The 22296-nt window shown below is 41.2% G+C and overlaps 1 protein-coding gene across 1 annotated transcript in view; it reads left to right on the plus strand.

Moving 5' to 3' along the window:
* Positions 1 to 22296, plus strand: part of LOC124619360 (heat shock 70 kDa protein cognate 5) — an 83661-nt gene that overhangs the window by 12867 nt on the left and 48498 nt on the right. Inside the window, exon 4 of the mRNA XM_047145682.1 lies at positions 19780 to 19903. Within this exon, the coding sequence (XP_047001638.1) occupies positions 19780 to 19903 (124 nt within the window). The remainder of the gene's footprint in view (positions 1 to 19779; positions 19904 to 22296) is intronic.

The following is a 22296-nucleotide window of genomic DNA, read 5'->3' on the forward strand; positions in this document are numbered from 1 at the left end:
TATCGATTTTCATTTGTAGTCTGGTTTGCGGGTCTTGCAGTATTCTGGTTTTCTGTGTCTTGTTTTTTAGGTCATCTACTGTAATTTGAAGTTCTTTTATATCTTCCTTAATTTCTGTGATCCATTTAATGTCGCCCTTGCTATTCCACAATTTTTGTGTTATTTTTTTACTAATTCTGTTTTCTGGAGTTCTCATCAGATGTCCAAAGAATGAGATGCGTGTCTTCCTGATTGTGCTCATGACTGGTTCTATTTTCTTATATACTGTTTCATTTGATGCTATTCTCCAATGTCCATTTATTTTATGCTGTTTATTTATACATGTCGTAATTATTCTTCTTTCTATTTTTAGTATTCTGTCAATTTCTGCTGTATTAGTTGTTTTGAAGATAGTTTCAGCTGCATATGTTATTTCTGGTTGTGTAACTGTTTTATAGTGTTTTAATTTTGCATCTATAGATAGTTTTTTTTTGTTGTATGTAGTTTTGGTAATGTAATTTGCATAGTTCAGTTTTTTAATTCTATTTTGCCATGTCTTCTCATTTAGATTGTATTTTATTATTTCACCTAAATATTTAAATTTATCAACAATTTTGATTTCCTGTTCTCCTATTGTAATTGTGTTTGCAAGTGGTGGATCAGTTAGCATAATCTCCGTTTTTTCAAATGATATTCTAAGGCCTACTTTCTCTGCTATTTCTTGTAGTGATTTCACTTGTTGCCTGGCTTCTTGAACGGTGTTGGCTAGGAGAGCAAGATCATCAGCGAATCCCAAGCAGTTTAAGCTAATATCATCTTTTGCACTTCCAGTTCTTATCCTCTTTGGATTGTCCTTGTACCATTCTCTCATTATGTATTCCAGTGCACAGTTGAAAAGTAATGGTGATAGGCAGTCACCTTGTCTTAAGCCTGTTTTTGTGAGGAATGGTTCCGAAATTTCTCCTCTAAACTTCACTTTTGATTTGGTGTTGGTTAGAGTGAGTTGTATTATTTTAATTAGTTTTGGATGGAGTCCTAGATTTCTTAAAATTTTTAATACTGAAGGTCTGTGGAGACAGTCATATGCCTTCTTAAAATCTACAAATGTTATTGCCAGAGGTTTGTTCCGTTTCTTGTAGTATGCCGTAATCAATTTTAAACTAATTATCTGCTCTGCACAGCTTCTCCATGGTCTGAAACCTCCCTGATATTCCCCTAATTCCTGTTCTAATTGCTCCTTGATTCTTTCATATAGGATCTTGGATAGAATTTTATATGTGCAATCTAGGAGAGAGATGGCTCTGTAGTTGTCTGGGTTGCTCTTATCTCCCTTTTTGTGTAGTGGGTGGATGATAGCTGTGGTCCAATGTTCGGGAAATTGTTCTGTTACCCAAATTTTTGTTAGAGCCATGTGTAAGGTGGTCTTCACTGTGTCACTTGCATATTTCCACATTTCAACAAAAACATGATCTTCTCCACATGCCTTATAATTTTTTTGTTCTTTAAGAATTTCTTCTACTTCTTGGAAAGTTGGAGGGTCTAGTTTGTTTTGGTTTTTATTGGGGTATTTATGTTGATTTGTAAGGGTTCTTTGGGTTCCTCGCAATTCAAAAGTTTGTAAAATGCTTTTGCCATGATTTCTGCATTTTCCTTGTTACTGTGTGTCATTCTTCCATCTTCATCTTTCAGTATTAGTGTAGGGGCCTCATATTGTTGTAGTTGTTTCCCGAAGATTTTGTAGTAGTTCCTAGAGTTGGTTTTATGATAATTACCTTCTATAGACTTTATAAAATCTTTATGAAATCCTCTCTTGATTCTTCTAATATTTTGAGTGAATTTTTTTCTTTCATTTTTTAGGTTGATGGCATTTTCTTCAGTTTTGTGTGTTTGAAACTTTAACCATGCTTGGTGTCTATCTTCATGGAATTTGTCACATTCTGATGTCCACCATGCATGTTTCCTTCGTGGATTCAAGGGAGCTAGATTCTCTGCTTCTTTTTTAAGATTAGGCACTAGTTGTTCTAGATCATCTGTTAATTTGATGGTTTGTGTTATTTGTTGGTACTTATTATTTTTAATTTGCTGATGTGGGTCAAACCTCCTTTTTATTTTATTAGTTTTTCCGGTCCTCTTCTTTAACGGTGTGAATTTGATTTTAACCATATAATGGTCTGAGCCTGTGTCTACTCCTCTCAGTACTTTAACATTGTGGATCTCCTTATGAAAATGTTTGTCCATACAGACATCGTCTAGCTGCCACTCGCCCTTCCTCCAGTCTGGATGTTTCCATGTTTTAAGTTTACTTGGCTTCCTCTTAAAGTATGTTGATTTAGATATAAGGTTGTGCTCTCTGCAGAGTTCTACAAGCCTTTGACCGTTTTTGTTTGTAAATTGACAAAAAAAAAGGAATTTCCATTATTTGTCATTTGCCTTCTGGTGTAGCAAAACACATCTTTTCCGACGCTTAACAGCAGTCGCGCTAGTGATTATTATCATTGGTTTTAAATTTTTGTTGTAGCTTGTTGGGGCTTTTCCTTATGTACTTATACATATGGTTTTGTGTATTTTGTGTCTGTATTTGGGTGTGTTTGTCAATGTTTCTGTGTTATTCCTCAAGCTCTTTTACGGTAGTTTCTTGTGTACTCATTGGCTAAACTCATTTCTTTTCTGTTTAAACTCATTTGTTGTTTGTCGGATCTTCCTTGGTATCATATGTTTCATGAGTTGAGTGTTAATGTGGCTGCCGGCTGTTACGGAAATGGACAGTTTATAATTTGATGATGATTCTGAAAAAATTGAAAAGGTACTGTTTACATTTTCCTAATCATATGCTACTAAAATGTTTTATAAATTGTAATGATTTCCTTTTGGAGTATGCAGTAAACCTGTCTATGAATGATTTCATCGCAGCAGCTTACTAAAGGTGCATTTATGCTTAGTTCAAAACATGTTCTGAAACATACTTCGCGGCTAGTACTGGACTGCCAGTATTTGCAACATGTTGTCAACATCTTGGCAACACATAATCAGTGTTAATACAACTGTCTATATAGATCAAAGGTACATCCTTCCTGTCCTGCTACCACTAAATGCTGCTAAACTGTGCTAGTGTTTTATTTTGCTGTCTGTAGTGTTGAGTGTTGTCTTTATGGATTTGTCTATCTCTTTTAGGCAGAGGAGTGCATCCAGAATGTTTGGAGTGATTGCTATCAAAATATTAAACAGAAGAATGACTCCCTACAAAAAATGTTTTTCTTCACACCAGCAGCAGTGGTGTAGATAGAATAATTAAATCTCTAATTCCCCAACACTGCAGCAGCAACAGCAACAACAGGATTCGCGATCCAAGTGTGGAAATCTTTTGTCATCTGCAAGTTAGATGAGCCTTTGCTATATGAAAGGGTGGGCCGACAATAAAAGTAATTACAATATTTTCTGTGCAGCAGAAATGAATGTACATAGGTGGTAGCAGTCCATAGTAAATGTGGATGTGTCAGAGGAGTCATCACCTGCAGATTTTTTGTTCAGTCATTTGAAGGTGTGTGACATTTAGGCTGGAGTAGTTTTCTTTAGTAAAGATGATGATTTGGGTTAATTTTAATATGAAAATAAATGTCACCAGTTAATTGCATCTTCTCTGTTTAGATTCAGAATGTGTTTGAAACATAGTGTTTAAAAGCCTATATCAGACTTCTTATATTTAAATTTTTCTGGCAGCTGGATGGTGTGTAGTGGATCTCCCCTCCATATTTGCCATGTTATTGACAGCCTCTTCTCAATGTTGGCAGTTGTGTGTTAGTATGGTTTCTGTTTGTAAATAGCCCATGGTTGTTGCTATATGTGTAGAAGATATTTATGAATGACACACCTTAGCAAAGTCGGTTGTTCGATATGATGTAATCTACTAATATCTTAACTGTGCTTGGAGGGCTTCTGAAGGTTCACTTGCTTTTTGGGTTTACTTTGTCAAATGTGTTCATGTAGAATAAATCATCTTTATTGCTGTTTGATTACTGGTGGTAAATTGTATCCGTAGTTCGTTCAGTTCCATTCCTCTTAACTTTTTTGGTTGGTTGTTAAAATTCATCATTTGCCCTCTGTTTTCTGCGTAAAGTCCCAAATTTTCAATGCGGGGATGGTCTTCTATGGACTACTTGTATTTTGGTGTTGAAGTTGACGAGTATTAATGAAAATGAGATGGTTTTTTAATTTTTACCTGTTGTCAGATCTTCATAGAACTGTTATAGTTCTTCCTCGTTTGAGGTAGAGGTAGGTGCATAGGCACAATTCGTTTGTAGGCTAATCTTAATATTCTACTTCTACTCAGATACTGTGGAAATCACATTTAAGCACCTGGCAGAGGTTTCATCAAACAACATATTTGTTTAGAGACTCAAGTAATGGATATGGTATTTCTAATAAAGTGTACCCTCCTGTTATGAATTAGCAGAGCCATGCTGCCAGTACATGAAATTGCCTGATTTACTGTGAAACACTAGGTGCCGATGCTTGAGGGCACTAGTCATTTCACTTTTGAGACGTGTTTCACTGACTCCAAGCATGTCTTGTTTGGTGTTCTGTGATTTGTGTTACAAACAGCTAAGATATTCTTCAATTTTCCAAGTGTTATTGTTATATGAGGTAGCAAAAATAGTTTTGTTCAAATTGAACCTATTTCCTGACTTTTCAGTGTGACATTCTTACGCTCTGGCTCTACTTGCCTCTGGCTATGCTTGTTTTAAAGGTTCAGGGAAGATTTGGACCATACATTGTTATGTTGATCCAGTGTGAGTTGAGAAGAGGTGGAGGATTGTACAAAAGTGAAGAGCTTTTGATGGATAAGGATTTTTTGGGACATGTTCCTTTCAGGTTATGCAGGTGAGGAAGAAAAAGTGCTCATGTAAGGTGCGGTCGCCACTCCCTGAAATGATCCTGCTCCTACCAGTTTGCGAGAGGGAACCAGCTGCTATCAGAGTTTTCACATTGTGCTTTGATAATTATCATATAAATATTTTGCTAAGCTATAGCCATCGTTTATATGAACTCAATACAGATTAAATTGATAAAGCCTACGCTAACTGTGAAATGCTGCACTGAAAATTAGCACCATGCACAGCTTATTTTAGATAATACTGTTAACAGTTCTGTGTTCCTTGTTCAAAATTTTGATAAAACTGCTCCACCGTTCATTAGCTGGTTTGACTGCCTCCACGCCTTTTTGAGCCCACTGTTTTGCTCATGGCGTACGGTTTCTGTGCACAGTAAACTTTCTTGATATGGAACTTTTGTTATTTATAGCTCACAGTCTCTCTGTGGAAGTTTTTAGCGTGAAGTACATTTAAGATAGAAAAATATAAATAATTATGACAGTTTTTGATGTACAAGTATATTATTCATTCGATGCGTCTGAGTATTGTTAGTAACAATGATCTAGTCCCTAAATGTTATTAAAGAAATCATAGTAAAGCTAATTGACATACTTTGTGTATTCTCGACAGCCACGTCTTAGACGTAAGGTGAAGTCGCTTCCTAGTCTACTCAGGGAACTCGCTGGCTGGTATTCTTCCTGCTAGTAGTATAACTAAATCTTTGCAACAACACGGAGTATGTTTGGCATCTCTGTGACGACTAACCTCCTGGTTAGCACAGAATCATCCTGCCACATTCACTTGATTTTCATGACATTTCCATTGTATAATTGGAGTCATTTTCTCTGAAGGTGTGAACTAATGGTAGCAATGCATGGTTTTGAGTCCAGGAAAGTTATTCCCCAGGGAAATGGCAACTTATATATTGTCATATCTGCCACTGCCACCACTGGGACAATAAGGGAGAGAGAAATACGGTAGCCCTGCAATAGCTCTGAACGAATGTAGCTGTCTGTAAAGTGAAGGTTGTTTTGGCTTGCGGTTCCGGTCTCACTGAGGGCTAGATTTTTAGTCATTCTGTAACAAAGCTAAAAGCAGCCAGTTTGAAAATCAGTAAGGAAGTCTAACAAAATCTTCGACATCTAAAGTAGTCTTGCTACTTCCAGTAACACCATAGTGTAAGGGTGAACATCTAATGACACTGCACAATTGATGCCTCTTTACACTTTTGTGTGCATAATTATTGGTAACTCTTTATGAAATGCCAAATTTTCATTCTCTTTGAGTATGACACAACAGCTAGTAAACATGGACCATTTCAAAGTCCAAACTGCATTAACATATCTCTCGTCCATAGTGATACAGGCACACTCATAAATATTTTGTTTTTATTGAAATAGACTTTTGTTGTGTGGTTGATATGGTAAGTTGTATTTAATGTGTATTATTAAAGTGCAAATTTAAATAGAGGTTTCCATTAGTTCATTAAACAGAACAGAAAGCACCAGCTATAAATTATAAACAATACAGGTTCTCCTATGAGGAATGGTCAGTATTTAGGGGTATGGTACAAACTATCAGTTGAAGCAAAAAAGTTTAGTAGTCACGGCACAGCTTAAGAGCTGTGATCACATCATCATCATCTTCAGTACTGTGAAGCAAATCTCTTCTGGGTCTTTGCTTTCCTTTTTTTGAAGCAAAACAAGAAAAATGTCCTATAGTGCAAACCATAAGAACTATTAGCAGTTGTTCATCTTTGCTATTGTGGAACACACCTCTTTTTCTGAACAAATGCCCATAGCTCGTAAGGTATGGTTTTTAGAGACTAGTCAGTTATTTTTCTCCTACTACCTCCTTCCAAAATACGGAGAGGGTAGAAGAGATTTTCTACATCTACTTACATACTCCGCAGTCCACCATACGGTGCATGGCGGAGGGTACCTCTTACCACAACTAGCATCTTCTCTCCCTGTTCCACTCCCAAACAGAAAAATGACTGCCTATATGCCTCTGTACGAGCCCTAATCTCTCTTATCTTATCTTTGTGGCGGCAGTAAAATTGTACTGCAGTCAGCCTCAAATGCTGGTTCTGTAAATTTCCTCAGTAGCAATTCACGAAAAGAACGCCTCTTTTCCTCCAGACTCCCACCTGAGTTCCTGAAGCATTTCCGTAACACTCGGGTGATGATCAAACCTACCAGTAACAAATCTAGCAGCCCGCCTCTGAATTGCCTCTATGTCCTCCCTCAATCCGACCTGATAGGGATCCTAAACGCTCGAGCAGAACTCAAGAATAGGTCATATTAGTGTTCTATAAGCGGTCTCCTTTACAGGTGAACCACAGCTTCCCAAAATTCTACCAATGAACTACCAACTATCCGCCTTCCCCACAACTGCCATTACATGCTTGTACCACCTCATATCGCTCTGCAATGTTAGGCCCAAATATTTAATCGACGTGACTGTGTCAAGCGCTACACTACTAATGGAGTATTCAAACATTATGGGATTCTTTTTCCTATTCATCTGCACTAATTTACATTTATCTGTATGTAGAGTTAGCTGCCATTCTCTACACCAATCACAAATCCTATCCAAGTCATCTTGTATCCTCCTACAGTCACTCAACGACACCTTCCCGTACACCACAGCATCATCAGCAAACAGCCGCACATTGCTATCCACCCTATCCAAAAGATCATTTAGGTAGGTAGAAAACAACAGCGGACCTACCACACTTCCCTGGGGCACTCCAAATGATACCCTCACCTCTGAACACGCACCATCGAGGACAACGTACTGGGTCTTCGAGCCACCCGCGTATGTGGGAACCAATCCCATATGCTTGTACCTTAGTTAGGAGTCTGCAGTGGGGCACCGAGTCAAGCGCTTTCCGGAAGTCAAGGAATATGGCATCCGTCTGGTACCCTTCATCCATGGTTCGCAAGATATGTGAAAAAAGGGCGAGTTGCGTTTTGCAGGAGCGATGCTTTCTAAAGCCGTGCTGATGCGTGGACAGCAACTTCTCTGTCTCAAGGAAATTCATTATATTGGAACTGAAAATATGTCCGAGAATCCTGCAACAAACTGATGTTACGGATATTGGTCTGTAATTTTGAGGATCTGTCTTTCTACCCTTCTTATATACAGGTGTCACGTGCACTTTTTCCATTCGCTCGGGACTTTACGTTGGGCAAGAGATTCGCGATAAATGTAAGCTAACTAAGTAGCCAATGCAGTAGAGTACTCTCTGTAAAACCAAATTGGAATCCCATCAGGACCTGGCGATTTATTTATTTTCAACCCGTTCAGCTGCTTCACAACACCAGGGATGTGTATCACTATGTCCTCCATACGGGAATCTGTACGAGACTGAAACAGCAGTATGTTTGTGCGATCCTCCTGCGTGAAAGATTTCTCAAATGCTAAATTTAAAATTTCAGGTTTTGTTTTGCTGTCTTCCATTGCCAGGCCAGACTGATCAGTGAGTGAGTGGATGGAAGCCTTCGACCCACTTACCGAATTTACATAAGACCAGAATTTCCTTGGGTTTTCAGCAAGATCTTTTGCTAAGGTATGACGGTGGTAGTGGTTGTATGCTTCGCGCATCACTCTTTTTGACAGCAGCACGAATCTCTACTAACTTTTGCCCGTCCTCATTCTCCTGATCTTTCTTGTACTGCGAGTGCAACTGTCTTTGCTTCCTGAGCATTCTCCAAATTGCACTGTTAAACCACGGTGGGTCTTTTCCGTCCATAACCCACTTTTTTGGCACATACTTCTCCAATGCGTGATTTACAGTGTGTTTAAATTTTGCCCATAATTCTTCCATGTCCATCGTACCGGAAGTAAATGAAGTCGATTCATTTACTAAGTGGGATGCTAACAACTGCTTATCTGCTCTTTCTAGTAAGAATACTCTCCTAGCCTTCTTGACCGACTTTTTAACTTTCGTAACCATAGTCATAATGACATCATCATGATCACTAATCCTTGTCTCAACACTGACACCGTCGTTTAGGTCTGGTTTGTTTGTGGCTACCAGATCTAAAATATTTCCATTAGGTGTTGGCTGTCTATTTGGCTGCTCAAGACAGTTTTCGGATAATTTGTTCAAAAGTAATTCACACGACGGCTTGTCTGTACCACCTGTAATGAATCCATAGACATCCCAGTCTATACTAGGTAGGTTGAAGTCGCCTCCGACTAATATAGCATGATCCAGGTAGTTCTGCGATACAGAATGTAGACTCCCTTTAAATGATTCTAGAACTGTCACGGTGGAACCTGGTGTCCGGTAATAACACCCAACAATAAACTTTTATTTCTCCTAGCCCTGTTAAACGTGTCCAGATAACTTCACAATCATGCTCTACTTCGACCTCAGTAGACACAATATTTTTGTCAACTGCAATGAAGACACCTCCTCCTACGGTGTCTAATCTGTCTTTCTGATACACGTTCCAACCCTCACTAAATATTTCAGAAATTCCTATCTCAGGATTCAGCCAGGTCTCAGTCCTGAGAATAATTTGTGCACCACACACTTCCTGGAGGGCAGTAAATTCAGGAACTTTATTCCAAACATTCTGAAAATTTATTGCTAATATCTTGATAGCTGAAGTGTCTTTACACTGAGCGCGTCCTGATATCCCTGCCTGCATGTCGACTGGTGAGTGTTCATCAGGAAACCTCGCACTACTGCCTAGCCTAAAAAACCTTCATGTGCATGCCACAAGTACTCTGCTACTCGAGTAGCCGCTTCCTGTGTGTGGTGCACCCCTGACCTATCAAGGGACGTCCTACAATTCCCCACCCAATAGAGCAAGTTTAGAAATCTGCAGCCAAGACCGTCACAGAGTCAATGAAGCCCTCCATTTGGCTCCAAACCAAATGACCCTGATCCACTCTGGGAACGATGCTGCAAATAGAGAGCTCTGCTTGCACCCCACGTGCGAGGCCAGCGGTCTTCACCAAATCCACCAGCCGCCTGCACGAACTGAGGATCACCTCAGAACCCAAGCGACAAGCATAATTGGTGCCGACGTGAGCAACTACTTGCAGACGACTGCACCCCGTATGCTCGATAGCTGCAGGCAAGGCCGCCTCCATATCTTGGATGAGGGCCTCCGGCAGATAGAGTGCACGTTGGAATTCTTTCCAGCCCTGTACGCTATTTCCCTAAGGGGTTCAATCACCCGCCAAACGTTGGAGCTCCCAGTAACCAGCACGCCTTTGCCCCCGTGTGTGCCTGCTCGGGCCCTGCTGAAGGAGCAGCCACCTGCCCACTGACTGTATCGAAGATGAAGTGCTCATAGCTAAGGTACGCATCATAGAGCCCATGTTTACAAGGCTTTCTTGCTCCAAATGATTGGTTCGGTCATCTCCAAATATTTATCATTCCTCCTGGTACACCTTGCATATTCTTTTACATTACCTAAAATTGCCTGACAGTGCTCCTGTAGTTTACATATTCCGAGCCTGTAGGAAACTTCCGAGCCTGTAGGAAACTTCCGAGCCTGTAGGAAACTTCCGAGCCTGTAGGAAACTTCCGAGCCTGTAGGAAACTTCCGAGCCTGTAGGAAACTTCCGAGCCTGTAGGAAACTTCCGAGCCTGTAGGAAACTTCCGAGCCTGTAGGAAACTTCCGAGCCTGTAGGAAACTTCCGAGCCTGTGGGAAACTTCCGAGCCTGTGGGAAACTTCCGAGCCTGTGGGAAACTTCCGAGCCTGTGGGAAACTTCCGAGCCTGTGGGAAACTTCCGAGCCTGTGGGAAACTTCCGAGCCTGTGGGAAACTTCCGAGCCTGTGGGAAACTTCCGAGCCTGTGGGAAACTTCCGAGCCTGTGGGAAACTTCCGAGCCTGTGGGAAACTTCCGAGCCTGTGGGAAACTTCCGAGCCTGTGGGAAACTTCCGAGCCTGTGGGAAACTTCCGAGCCTGTGGGAAACTTCCGAGCCTGTGGGAAACTTCCGAGCCTGTGGGAAACTTCCGAGCCTGTGGGAAACTTCCGAGCCTGTGGGAAACTTCCGAGCCTGTGGGAAACTTCCGAGCCTGTGGGAAACTTCCGAGCCTGTGGGAAACTTCCGAGCCTGTGGGAAACTTCCGAGCCTGTGGGAAACTTCCGAGCCTGTGGGAAACTTCCGAGCCTGTGGGAAACTTCCGAGCCTGTGGGAAACTTCCGAGCCTGTGGGAAACTTCCGAGCCTGTGGGAAACTTCCGAGCCTGTGGGAAACTTCCGAGCCTGTGGGAAACTTCCGAGCCTGTGGGAAACTTCCGAGCCTGTGGGAAACTTCCGAGCCTGTGGGAAACTTCCGAGCCTGTGGGAAACTTCCGAGCCTGTGGGAAACTTCCGAGCCTGTGGGAAACTTCCGAGCCTGTGGGAAACTTCCGAGCCTGTGGGAAACTTCCGAGCCTGTGGGAAACTTCCGAGCCTGTGGGAAACTTCCGAGCCTGTGGGAAACTTCCGAGCCTGTGGGAAACTTCCGAGCCTGTGGGAAACTTCCGAGCCTGTGGGAAACTTCCGAGCCTGTGGGAAACTTCCGAGCCTGTGGGAAACTTCCGAGCCTGTGGGAAACTTCCGAGCCTGTGGGAAACTTCCGAGCCTGTGGGAAACTTCCGAGCCTGTGGGAAACTTCCGAGCCTGTGGGAAACTTCCGAGCCTGTGGGAAACTTCCGAGCCTGTGGGAAACTTCCGAGCCTGTGGGAAACTTCCGAGCCTGTGGGAAACTTCCGAGCCTGTGGGAAACTTCCGAGCCTGTGGGAAACTTCCGAGCCTGTGGGAAACTTCCGAGCCGGTGGGAAACTTCCGAGCCGGTGGGAAACTTCCGAGCCGGTGGGAAACTTCCGAGCCGGTGGGAAACTTCCGAGCCGGTGGGAAACTTCCGAGCCGGTGGGAAACTTCCGAGCCGGTGGGAAACTTCCGAGCCGGTGGGAAACTTCCGAGCCGGTGGGAAACTTCCGAGCCGGTGGGAAACTTCCGAGCCGGTGGGAAACTTCCGAGCCGGTGGGAAACTTCCGAGCCGGTGGGAAACTTCCGAGCCGGTGGGAAACTTCCGAGCCGGTGGGAAACTTCCGAGCCGGTGGGAAACTTCCGAGCCGGTGGGAAACTTCCGAGCCGGTGGGAAACTTCCGAGCCGGTGGGAAACTTCCGAGCCGGTGGGAAACTTCCGAGCCGGTGGGAAACTTCCGAGCCGGTGGGAAACTTCCGAGCCGGTGGGAAACTTCCGAGCCGGTGGGAAACTTCCGAGCCGGTGGGAAACTTCCGAGCCGGTGGGAAACTTCCGAGCCGGTGGGAAACTTCCGAGCCGGTGGGAAACTTCCGAGCCGGTGGGAAACTTCCGAGCCGGTGGGAAACTTCCGAGCCGGTGGGAAACTTCCGAGCCGGTGGGAAACTTCCGAGCCGGTGGGAAACTTCCGAGCCGGTGGGAAACTTCCGAGCCGGTGGGAAACTTCCGAGCCGGTGGGAAACTTCCGAGCCGGTGGGAAACTTCCGAGCCGGTGGGAAACTTCCGAGCCGGTGGGAAACTTCCGAGCCGGTGGGAAACTTCCGAGCCGGTGGGAAACTACTGGTTCTGATTTAAAGGTGTCGTCGAACCTGGTTTGAATTGCATTTTCGTCTGGAACAGAACTTTTCTGATGGTTGTTCAATAAGAAATGGGAAAAGTAAACATTTGAGGGTGGAAGATCGGAATAATAAGTGTGCGAGGGCAGAATTCCCTAACAGACTTGTAGATAGTTTTGTTTGTGACATCAGCAGAGTGTGTTATTGCATAGTAGCAACACGTTATGCAGTTTTCTTAGTTATTTTTTGTACGTTGCAACCGAAAGGTATCTCGGATGTTGTCATCAAATACCAGCTGTGATGGACTCATCCTTAGGGAGGAGTTCGTAGAGCACAACACTAATTTGGAGCCTCCAGATGAAAAATATTATGTTGACTCTGCCCTTTGCTGAAGTAAATTCTTTTCTCAGGGCTCAGCCATTCTTATGACATTGAGGTAAACACCTCATAACTCGTCACCAGTAACAATACTGTCCAGGAATGCTCAGCAGGAAAACCAGTGATGTTCATGCAAATAAAATAAAGCATTTCAATTTTGTTGGTTTGTGTTAGAGCATGCAGTACTTCTGGACCTTGTCTATTGAATGCAGATCTCCACAATGGGTTAAATGGTTGCAGTAAATCATATATGTTGGTCAGTTATTGACACTTCCTGAATGCTGAAAATCATTCATGTCAGAACAAAGTATCTTGAAACAAGAAAAGCTTTTTCTGACGTGTTTTCCTGAAAGCACTTGTTGTGCACACAATACAAAGGATTCAAGCTGCTACAGCTGCCATCATTTCTAATGTGAAGCAAACAATAAGTCACTAATGAGCTACTCTTTCCCCTCTGGTGACTATTTTTCAATGCTTCACAACATTCATATTTTTTAATTATGCAAAATGCAATATAGTATTCCCCCTCTTTTACACTTGTCCAAGGATTGGAGGATTGGTGGGGCAAATGGGGGGGGGGGAGTGTAAATGAGGTAAATCGCTTTCAAAGGTAGAAATGCTCTGGAAAAGCCAGGCGAAGGTTTCGAAATGTTGTTTGTTATATAATAGTGTACATTGATCTTATTTCTAGTACTTACCTCAAATGTGAAGTGAAAAAAAAAACTGCTGATATTGCTCTGCCTTCTAATTATGCTTATCCAGTGGCAAGTTGAATGGTACTAATGGTTGGAACAGATAGCCTTCATGTGAGCTGATTATTTGTTTGCTTATATAATATAGCATGAAAACTGGAGCTATCCATAATAGAAATGTTATGTCTTTTTAAGAAACATCCAGATTTTAATAACAACTCAATATTTACAATTCAAAAAAATCACAGTTGTAAGTATTATTGTTGTTTACAAAAGAAATCCATAATAGTTTTGTTGAGCTCTTGTTTGATATGCCTCAGTCTGTTCCTCCAATTTGTAGAGAGTATCAAGTGTATATTCACGCCCTTCAACAGAAAAAAAAGTCTTTAGTCCCTCCACCGCTGCAATTGCTTGAGCACTGGGGCACAGTCTTCTCCTCCATCTTCTTCTCAGTCACTGAGAGAGGAATTAGGTGGCAATTCTTCTGCAGTGAATTCCCCCATGGTTCTTTCTTCTGCAGTTATAATGTTGTCATCTACCTGTAGAAATTCATTAAAAGTGCAACTTTGGCTGCAGTGTTTTCTGTCCCGCAGGAAGTAAGCCTTTGCTTTCTTCTTCCTCACCTTCTGGCAGCTGCAACCTCATACCCTTACTGAATCCTACCGCTTCGGTTTTTTACTGTATCCTTCACCAGCCTTCCACAACATAGCTGTGAAATACAGTGCTTTCAGAACTGAAATCCTGCTAATGTGAGACCATCAGGGACACGTCTTTCACTGAGATTGTTAATATAAAATGACGTGGAGTGTAAAATTCCCTGAGCTGCATTTGCTTGTGCTGTTAGCTAGGAAAAATTCTAACTGCACGTTTCTTAAGTTCACATTAAGAGGATGTGCAGGACAGTCATCAAATGAAAGTTTTTTCTGTTTTGAACCCCCATTTTTGCATCAGGTGTAGCTAACAGCTTTCTAAAAAGATGAGGTCATACAAGCTTTGTGATTGGCATCATATCTAGCTGGAAGTGAACATTTATCTACAAAATGAGGCTTTTGTTATTTCCCTGTTGCAAAGGGGTTGAGCTCCTCGGAGTCAACATTTGCACCCATCATCACTTTTAGCCTTAATTTATCGTGTTTGCCACCATAGCATTTATCACCATTGAATGACAATATTTTGTTTGGCAACAAATTTAAAAAAGTCCAGTTTCATCAATGTTAAATATGTTTTTGGCTTCATAATTTGCAGTTGACTTTGATAATTTTCTGTTTATCTACTGCTACACAGTACCACTGTCTGCATGATTTGATTCACCACAGACAGTTTTATAACAGGCATATCTTCTTCTAAACGTGGCTGTTCAGCCATTGGAGGTGCTGAAATTCTCAGTGCCAAGAATGTTGACCACTTTAAGTGCTTTGTCCCTTAAAAGCATGACATCAACGGGAATACATTCTGCTGCCCTTAATGTCTCAGACCAATGTTTTGTTATTTTATCCAATTATTCACATTCGAAGAACATCCCTTACTTTTGTTTTTGGGCATTTGGTGCACTTCCTCTGGCACTAGATGTATTTTCTGTTTCTTTTCCTTTTTTTTCCAATTGTGTTTAATGTTCATACTGAAAGTTGCAATTTGTGGGGAGGAACCCACTTTCTCCAAAATCTGGACCATTTCTTCAATAGTAAAATATTTTCTTTCTTTCCTCTCCATTGGTCAGAATCAGTAAAAATATCATAACACGCAAAGATTAAGAAGGAAACTAGTCAAGAAACAAAAGCAATTGTGGCAAATGTCGTGGCCTCCCAACTCTGGTACAACAACAACAAAAATCAAAATGAAAACAAGAAAATGACAGGTGATAAATACTCTCACAGCGCTGCACCGTGGTCACCTGGTCGTATGCCACTTGATGTGAGGTGAGGTGGCGTGTGACCAAAGGCCACAGTGAACCAAAGAAACTCTCAAGCGTATACTGTGCATATATTGTTGCAGTCGAGGTTCATCACACAATAACTCTAGCACATAGCTGAAATGTGGTTTAAAAAGTAAGCGAGTGTGTGAACTTGAACTTGCTACTTTGTATCTACATTTTGTGACATTTACTGTTGGACCACGAGCTCGTACAACATAGTAACAGCTGTAGAAGACAACACTTTCGCGAGACATCCGTATTCAATTGTGTTACCAAATCATGGGTATGGCTTAACTTGGAACTCTTTGACAGGTGGCTGGTTCTGTTGGCTGCCTTAAATGAACAACTTGGACTTACTTGTCTAAGACTGTACATGCATTACTTTGTTTGGGAAACACTTGAGTGACCCTGTCAACTCCCTGTCCCCCAACTATGTAATTGACAAACAATCTTTTTAAAGCATTGTCCATCAGATTATTATACATTTTTCCACTTTTGTATGATGTGCCACGTACATATCTAATGATATCTTCCAATTAAATCGAATGTAATGCTCTGGAAAGTATTGCACCCAATCTCATACTTATTCATATATTCTGTAAGCATGTATTTTCTATACTATGTTAGGGTGCAGAGCTATATTAAACGCTGTCCAAACGTCAAGAAAGATGCCCAAATGTCAATAAACATTGCATAAATGTGTGTTCAGTCAACAGCGTCATTCTGTATCTTATGGATAAACACCACTGGTGCTTGCGAAATCTATGTTGGTTCCCACAGGAAAGATCTGCAGTATCCAAATATAATAATCAGCTGTAAGTACAAAGTAAGTTCCAGAAATTTCTGATGGGTCAGACTGGTTCTGTGCAGCTACTCTATAACTCTTCTTAGCCTGGAATAACCTGTACATCTAATCGTGTAGGACACTGTTGTTTTGCCGTTCTGTGAAGACTTCTCCTTAGATGAAACATTGTATCTCACTAACTCAGTTCTGACGGAGACAAAAAAGAAAAATTATCATGTTGGGGTTTTCTGTGATCTTGCTACTGCTTTCAGTTGTACGGATTAACACCATACAATTTTACAAAGGCATTGCACTTCCATGGATAGTTGTATCTTAGTGATGGAAAATGAGGATCACATTGACCTTCTTTTCCAGCACTACAGCTCATGATGAGACGGGGCCTTGTTTGACCACCTATGTCATCTAATCCTCTCTTGACTTCACCAGCCTTATGCAGTCTGTACTACTACCTTTCTCAGATATGTCGTCCAGCCATTGCAGTCTCGATCTCCCCACTGAGTGGCTTTTATCTGACTTTGCAGTTAGCACCTTCTTTGGCTGTTGTACTTCCTATCTTTGACATTTCTGACCTGTTGTGTTATTGTCCTTGTTCTGCACCCATACACAACTGGTTTTATAACTGTTTCGTAAACTTATGTCTTCAGCTGTCTTATAATGTTAGAAGATTGCTACATGTTACAGAAGCTATAATAAAAAAAAGAAGCTATAATAGCACCTGTTACCTGCAGCTATTCTTGCCTTTGTCCCTCTTGTTACTGTATTATCTTCTGTAACCATGTCTCCCAAATACTTGAACCAATTTACTCTCTCAAAGCTTTCGGTCTGCTCAACGTCTCTCCACCTTGTATGGATTTGTTTTTTTCATACTCATGACCAAGCCAAGTGTAGCCACTTTGCATTCAAATGCTACAGTTTTCCAGCGTAGCATAGCTGTCATCTGCAAATACCTTATTCCGAGTTGTTCTGTTGAAAAGTGTACTATTTATTTTGCTTCAGTTTTCACATGACAGCCTCCAGAGCCAAATTCATATTCTTGAGGGGGAAAAACCTTGTTTCACAAAGCGACTAGCATCCAGCGCACGGTAGTCTATCGATTATTCATATGTCTTTGAAATGCATACCTGTCGGTTTTTGAACACATTCTAAGTTGATTTCTGAATGAATGGTAAGTTGATCTGTGAATGTGTGCATAGTATACATGATGTCTCTGTCAGAGGAATTCTCGACGCATATGGAAACAAACTTTCCTACAGACAAAAGGGGCTATACGAGCTGAGCGGAGTTAAGGCCGAGTGTTTATGACCTGTCGCCGCTCGTGGCATGACTTGTTTTTGTGCACGCTACTGCAGCTAACAATTAAAAAAAAAAAGAGGAATCGTCTCATTAGCAGAACAATGGCAAGAGACTGCTATTTATTGTTACTTACACTGCTGCTGCACTAAGCTAGAATGTTTGTCTGCAAGTGTTTTGGACTGCAAAACATTAAAAGTCTAACTTTTTGTTGCCTTGTCATAGTGCTTATTCAGTTTTTGCTATGTTATGTACGTAGATGAATACAAATTTCAATGTTTCTTCACACTTATGAAAGCAAATTAGACTGCCGTGAAACAGTTGTAGATCTGTTTAGTGGTTTGTCTGCACCACTGCAGTGTAGTGTGTGATCCTCTTTTGTGAATTAGTAAGGTAAGACTAGCCATATGAGGAAGATGCTACACCAATTTAGATTCTTAAATAAAATTTTCTGGTCTGCACTATTCGCAAGGTTATGGGAAATGCCAGAACAACTGCTTTTTCCTCTTATTTTTTACCTCAGCCAAAGCATCACTTAACAAACATACGTAAATGTGATGTGCATGCAAAGCTCTGCTCAGGAAAGTGGACCAACATTTTATAATACATTGCTTACTAGTAGAGATAAATGGAAGATTGTGTAATGTGTTTGTAAGAAAAGTTGAATTTCATGGGTTATGTTGACATTGCTAAATCATTGACTGGTAATGAAAGTGTATCAAAGGTCATACAAAAGCACAGCGTTGTAGTACTCCACAAGTTACACTGCCATACACCAAGAATTATTGCATATTAAAGATATGATGATTACCGTCCCCTCCTAAGGGATGTAGTTTTTCCTGCATTTAAACTTGAAATGACTTGTGTTTACGTTCGATATGACTCCTGTAACATGGAGCAGAAAGCAATACTTAAATATGAATCTCCATATGCTGTTGCTGGCACATCTGCGAGAGTTATCCTTTGTGTTTTTAAGCTTCTTTGCCTCAAAGGTATTACTTTGTCATATTTTTTGTTGTCTTACAACTATGCCCACCAAAGTGTCTTCTACATCTACTCTCTGCAAACAATCACGAGGTGAGTGGCAGAGGGTACATTCCATTGTACCAATTATTAGCATTTCGTCCCGTTTCACTCATGTACGGAACGCAGGAAGAATGAGTGATTGAATGCCCTGTGCGTGCAGTAATTATTCTAATCTTATCCTCACAATCCCTATGTGAGCAATATATAGGGAATTGTTGTATATTCCTAGAGTCATCTTTTAAAGCTGGTTCTTGGGACTTTGACGTTCTCAAGATAGTTTACATCTATCATTGAGTCTCTTCCAACTCGGTTCATTCTCTCTCTCTGTGACACCCTCCCACAGATTAAATAATCCTGTGACAATTTGCGCTGCCCTTCTCTATATACGTTCAATATCCCCCATTACTCGTATTTGATATGGGTCCCACACACTTGAGCAATACTCTAGAAACATTTACACAATTTATTTGCAAGCAATCTCCTTTATGGGCTGATAACAGTTCCCCAATAAACTGAAATCTGCCACCTGCTTTACCCATGACTCAGCCTAGTTTTTTTTTGGTCAGCTTTAGTCTTCCTGTTATCTAATTAGACATCTGGACACCTCTATTGACACAGCAGTAATGAATTTTTCTTTTCATGCTTCATATGCTTACATGATTGTTTTAATTAAATCTGGTAGCCTATAACTGTTGTGGAATATTTACCTAGTTTGTTCCATGAGCACATTGCACACATTTAACCTGCTGTATCTTGTGTTTTTGCTCAAATGCGCTAAGTCTTAACCATTGTATTAATCAAATAACTGAAGAAAAGTGTGAAAATTAAATGTGGCATTTGGAATGCAGGTACTTGGTAGTTGCAACTATTTGTAAGGAGGGGTACAGTGATACGCAGATTTGACACATCATCAAACTGTGGTGAACTAGTTGAGACAGAACTGTGACTGTAATGATGAACTCTCGCCCCTCACACTTGGCATTCCATTTTAACTCATCTGTTTGAGATATGGTCAATCCTTTGAATACACTTGTATGGTGGTGTGTTTTTTACCAGTGATACTTGCTTTAGTGCTTTCTTCCAGTCCTATCTTGTCTGGAGTGCAAACAGAAAGTTTGAGGAATTATTTGTAAATAAATCACGTGCATCATTGTAGGTTGTGTTGTAACAGAATTCTTCTTTTGGTATTTGGAGGTAAATATTATTTGCTGATAATTGTCAGTATCATTTAGTAGTCACTAACAACCATTCACCATAAAATATTCCAGATGGCGAAAGACTTGTGGGAATGCCAGCAAAGCGTCAAGCTGTTACTAATTCTGCAAATACGTTTTATGCAACCAAGAGACTTATTGGAAGAAGGTTCAATGATGCTGAAGTGCAGAAGGACATGTAAGAATTGTGCCACTTCTCTAAAAGTTGAATTTTTCTGTGCATATAATTTACTGTACATTGGATACTATTTGAGTACTAAATTTTGTGTAAACAAGAAACACATGACTTAATCCGTGCTTAGTTATAATCCGGTTTAGAAGCATACATCACACAAGTTTACAAAAGTGTTTTCTTTTAACATTCTTTGACAGTGTGTCTTTCCTTTGTCGAAGTTAATAAACGTTATGGAAATGGCTGACTCACATGTTGACAGTGTGGTAACACAATGATACCTCTAACTTGTAGTAGTAGTATTGACACAGTATTTGAGACTGGCTGAATAGGTCCACCTCACCTGCTCTGTATTGCTCCCACCACTCTGAGAATATTCTCAGTCATTTGAGAAAATTGTGAAAATGAACAAAATACTGTTGAATGCTCAGACATGCACTTAAAGTACTCTCAAATCCACATATTCAACAGTATTTTCATTTATCCTTGATCTGCTCTAATGGATTTCCAAAAAGTGTACCAACACATCCATCTCATCATTTATATACACCCTTCTGAGTGAGAATGTATCCCCACAACAGAATAATGGAACATTCTGAAAACTAAAGAGTATTTGGGAAGTTACTACTTGACAGCCTTCAATGGGAGGCTGGCAGTTTAATATAAATGTTTAAATAGCTCACATGAGAGAAGAGAACAGAATGAGCTACTTATGGTCTGCTCTTCATTTGATTCTCTCCATTACATAGTAGTGAAATGCCTTATAGATCAAATGGGTTGTCATCATGGGAATAAAATTCATTTCCATCTTGTGCTAAATTGATATGGTCAGAATCATGGTTGCATCTAATGATTTAGTGGAGAATAAAATATGGCTCAAGCCAAATTGGTTTATTACTTTGTTTTAGTAAATGCGGCAAACTTACAAAAAATAAAATAAATAAAAAAATCATGATTGAAGATATTCAGCCTGAGGGTAAACTGTGATGGACATGGCCACTCCACTTATAGCACTAGTAATGCCTCTGTCTGTAAATATATGAACTACACTGATGATTAAAAACATTGTTTTGGTGTTTGTTACTTCTTGTGCATAATTGCCACATAGGCAGTCACTTGTCTTGCTTAAGGCTGGGATAACAAGGAACCTGCTGCCAACAAGGGCCGAATGCAAGTTTTCCAGCTGCAGGCGACAACTTTTAAATCAGCCGCCGGTACTAGTAGCCGACAAATTACATTTGTAAGCTGCACTATTCAAACACTATGCTAACTGATGCTGTTGTGGCACGTTGGCATCAACAGACACTTATGTGACACTGAGTGCTCTTGTTAGAGGAACTAAGTTACAAGGTATAGTGTGAACCAACAAGTAATTTTAATCAAGCAGTAGCATGTGTAGTTCTTGTGAACTCCGTGTTGCTGCAAATGGTTATTGAAAAGTGAGCATTGATGGAACACTTACATTGTATCATTATTAGGTTTATTATTTTTGAAAGGGTTGTGGTGACAACTCTGCAGGGTACCCCAGATTTTACGCTAGTTTCAAGGCAAAATCTGTGTTGCAATAACAAGTACATGAATTAGTATAGATTGCTACATACCACATAGAGACGGTGTTGGATGGCAGGCACGCACATTAAAGAGTAAGCTGAGCTAGCAAGCATCCATCACACATTCATACTTACACACATTACGGTGAGCACCTGTCCCCCAATGGGGCTCACCACTCTGTGGTGAGTTTGTGTTTGGCTACCATGGGCTCCCAGCTTTTGCAGCACATTTTCCCTCTCATACTGCATGTCTATCCTCCTATTTTTGTCCCGTCCCTAGGGAGGGGAAATTTGCAGGAACATGTCTGCACTTTCAGTAGCCTGACGTCAGAACAGTCCCCACACATCTTTTCCCTATCCTTACTGTGTTTCGGCGTTTGATGATTCTTTGTTTCTTCTTCCTCACTGTGCACTCATCCCAAGCGTCTGTCGTATAACAGGTGACTAATTCCCAGCCTCAGGTCGACAAGTAGGTTGTGAGAATACCCCATGGTACAGCCACGGCCCAGGGAGAGGTGATTGCCTGAGCTGTTACCTTTCCAAATTGCCAATTGGTCCCTCAGTTAGGAGCTCTGGAGGTGTGACCTCTGGTGTGAGCGCCCCCCCCCCCCCCCCCCCCCAATCTTGAGCTGGGTTGCATTCTATTCCCTACATCCAATCCTTCCCACCCTAGCTCCCACCCCCCTCTTTCTTCTTTGGTGTTTCCCTTTTTAACTCGTTTCCATAGTGTGAGCCATTTGGGGACGAATCCACTCCCTAGTGTCTCTGGTGTGGGTTCCTCTCCTCCTCCTCTCCCCCCCCCCTCCTCCTCCTCCTCCTCCTCCTCCTCCTCCTCCTTCCCCACGATAG

Source organism: Schistocerca americana, chromosome 6 (genome assembly GCF_021461395.2).
Source record: "Schistocerca americana isolate TAMUIC-IGC-003095 chromosome 6, iqSchAmer2.1, whole genome shotgun sequence".
NCBI classification, from domain to species: Eukaryota; Metazoa; Arthropoda; class Insecta; order Orthoptera; family Acrididae; genus Schistocerca; species Schistocerca americana.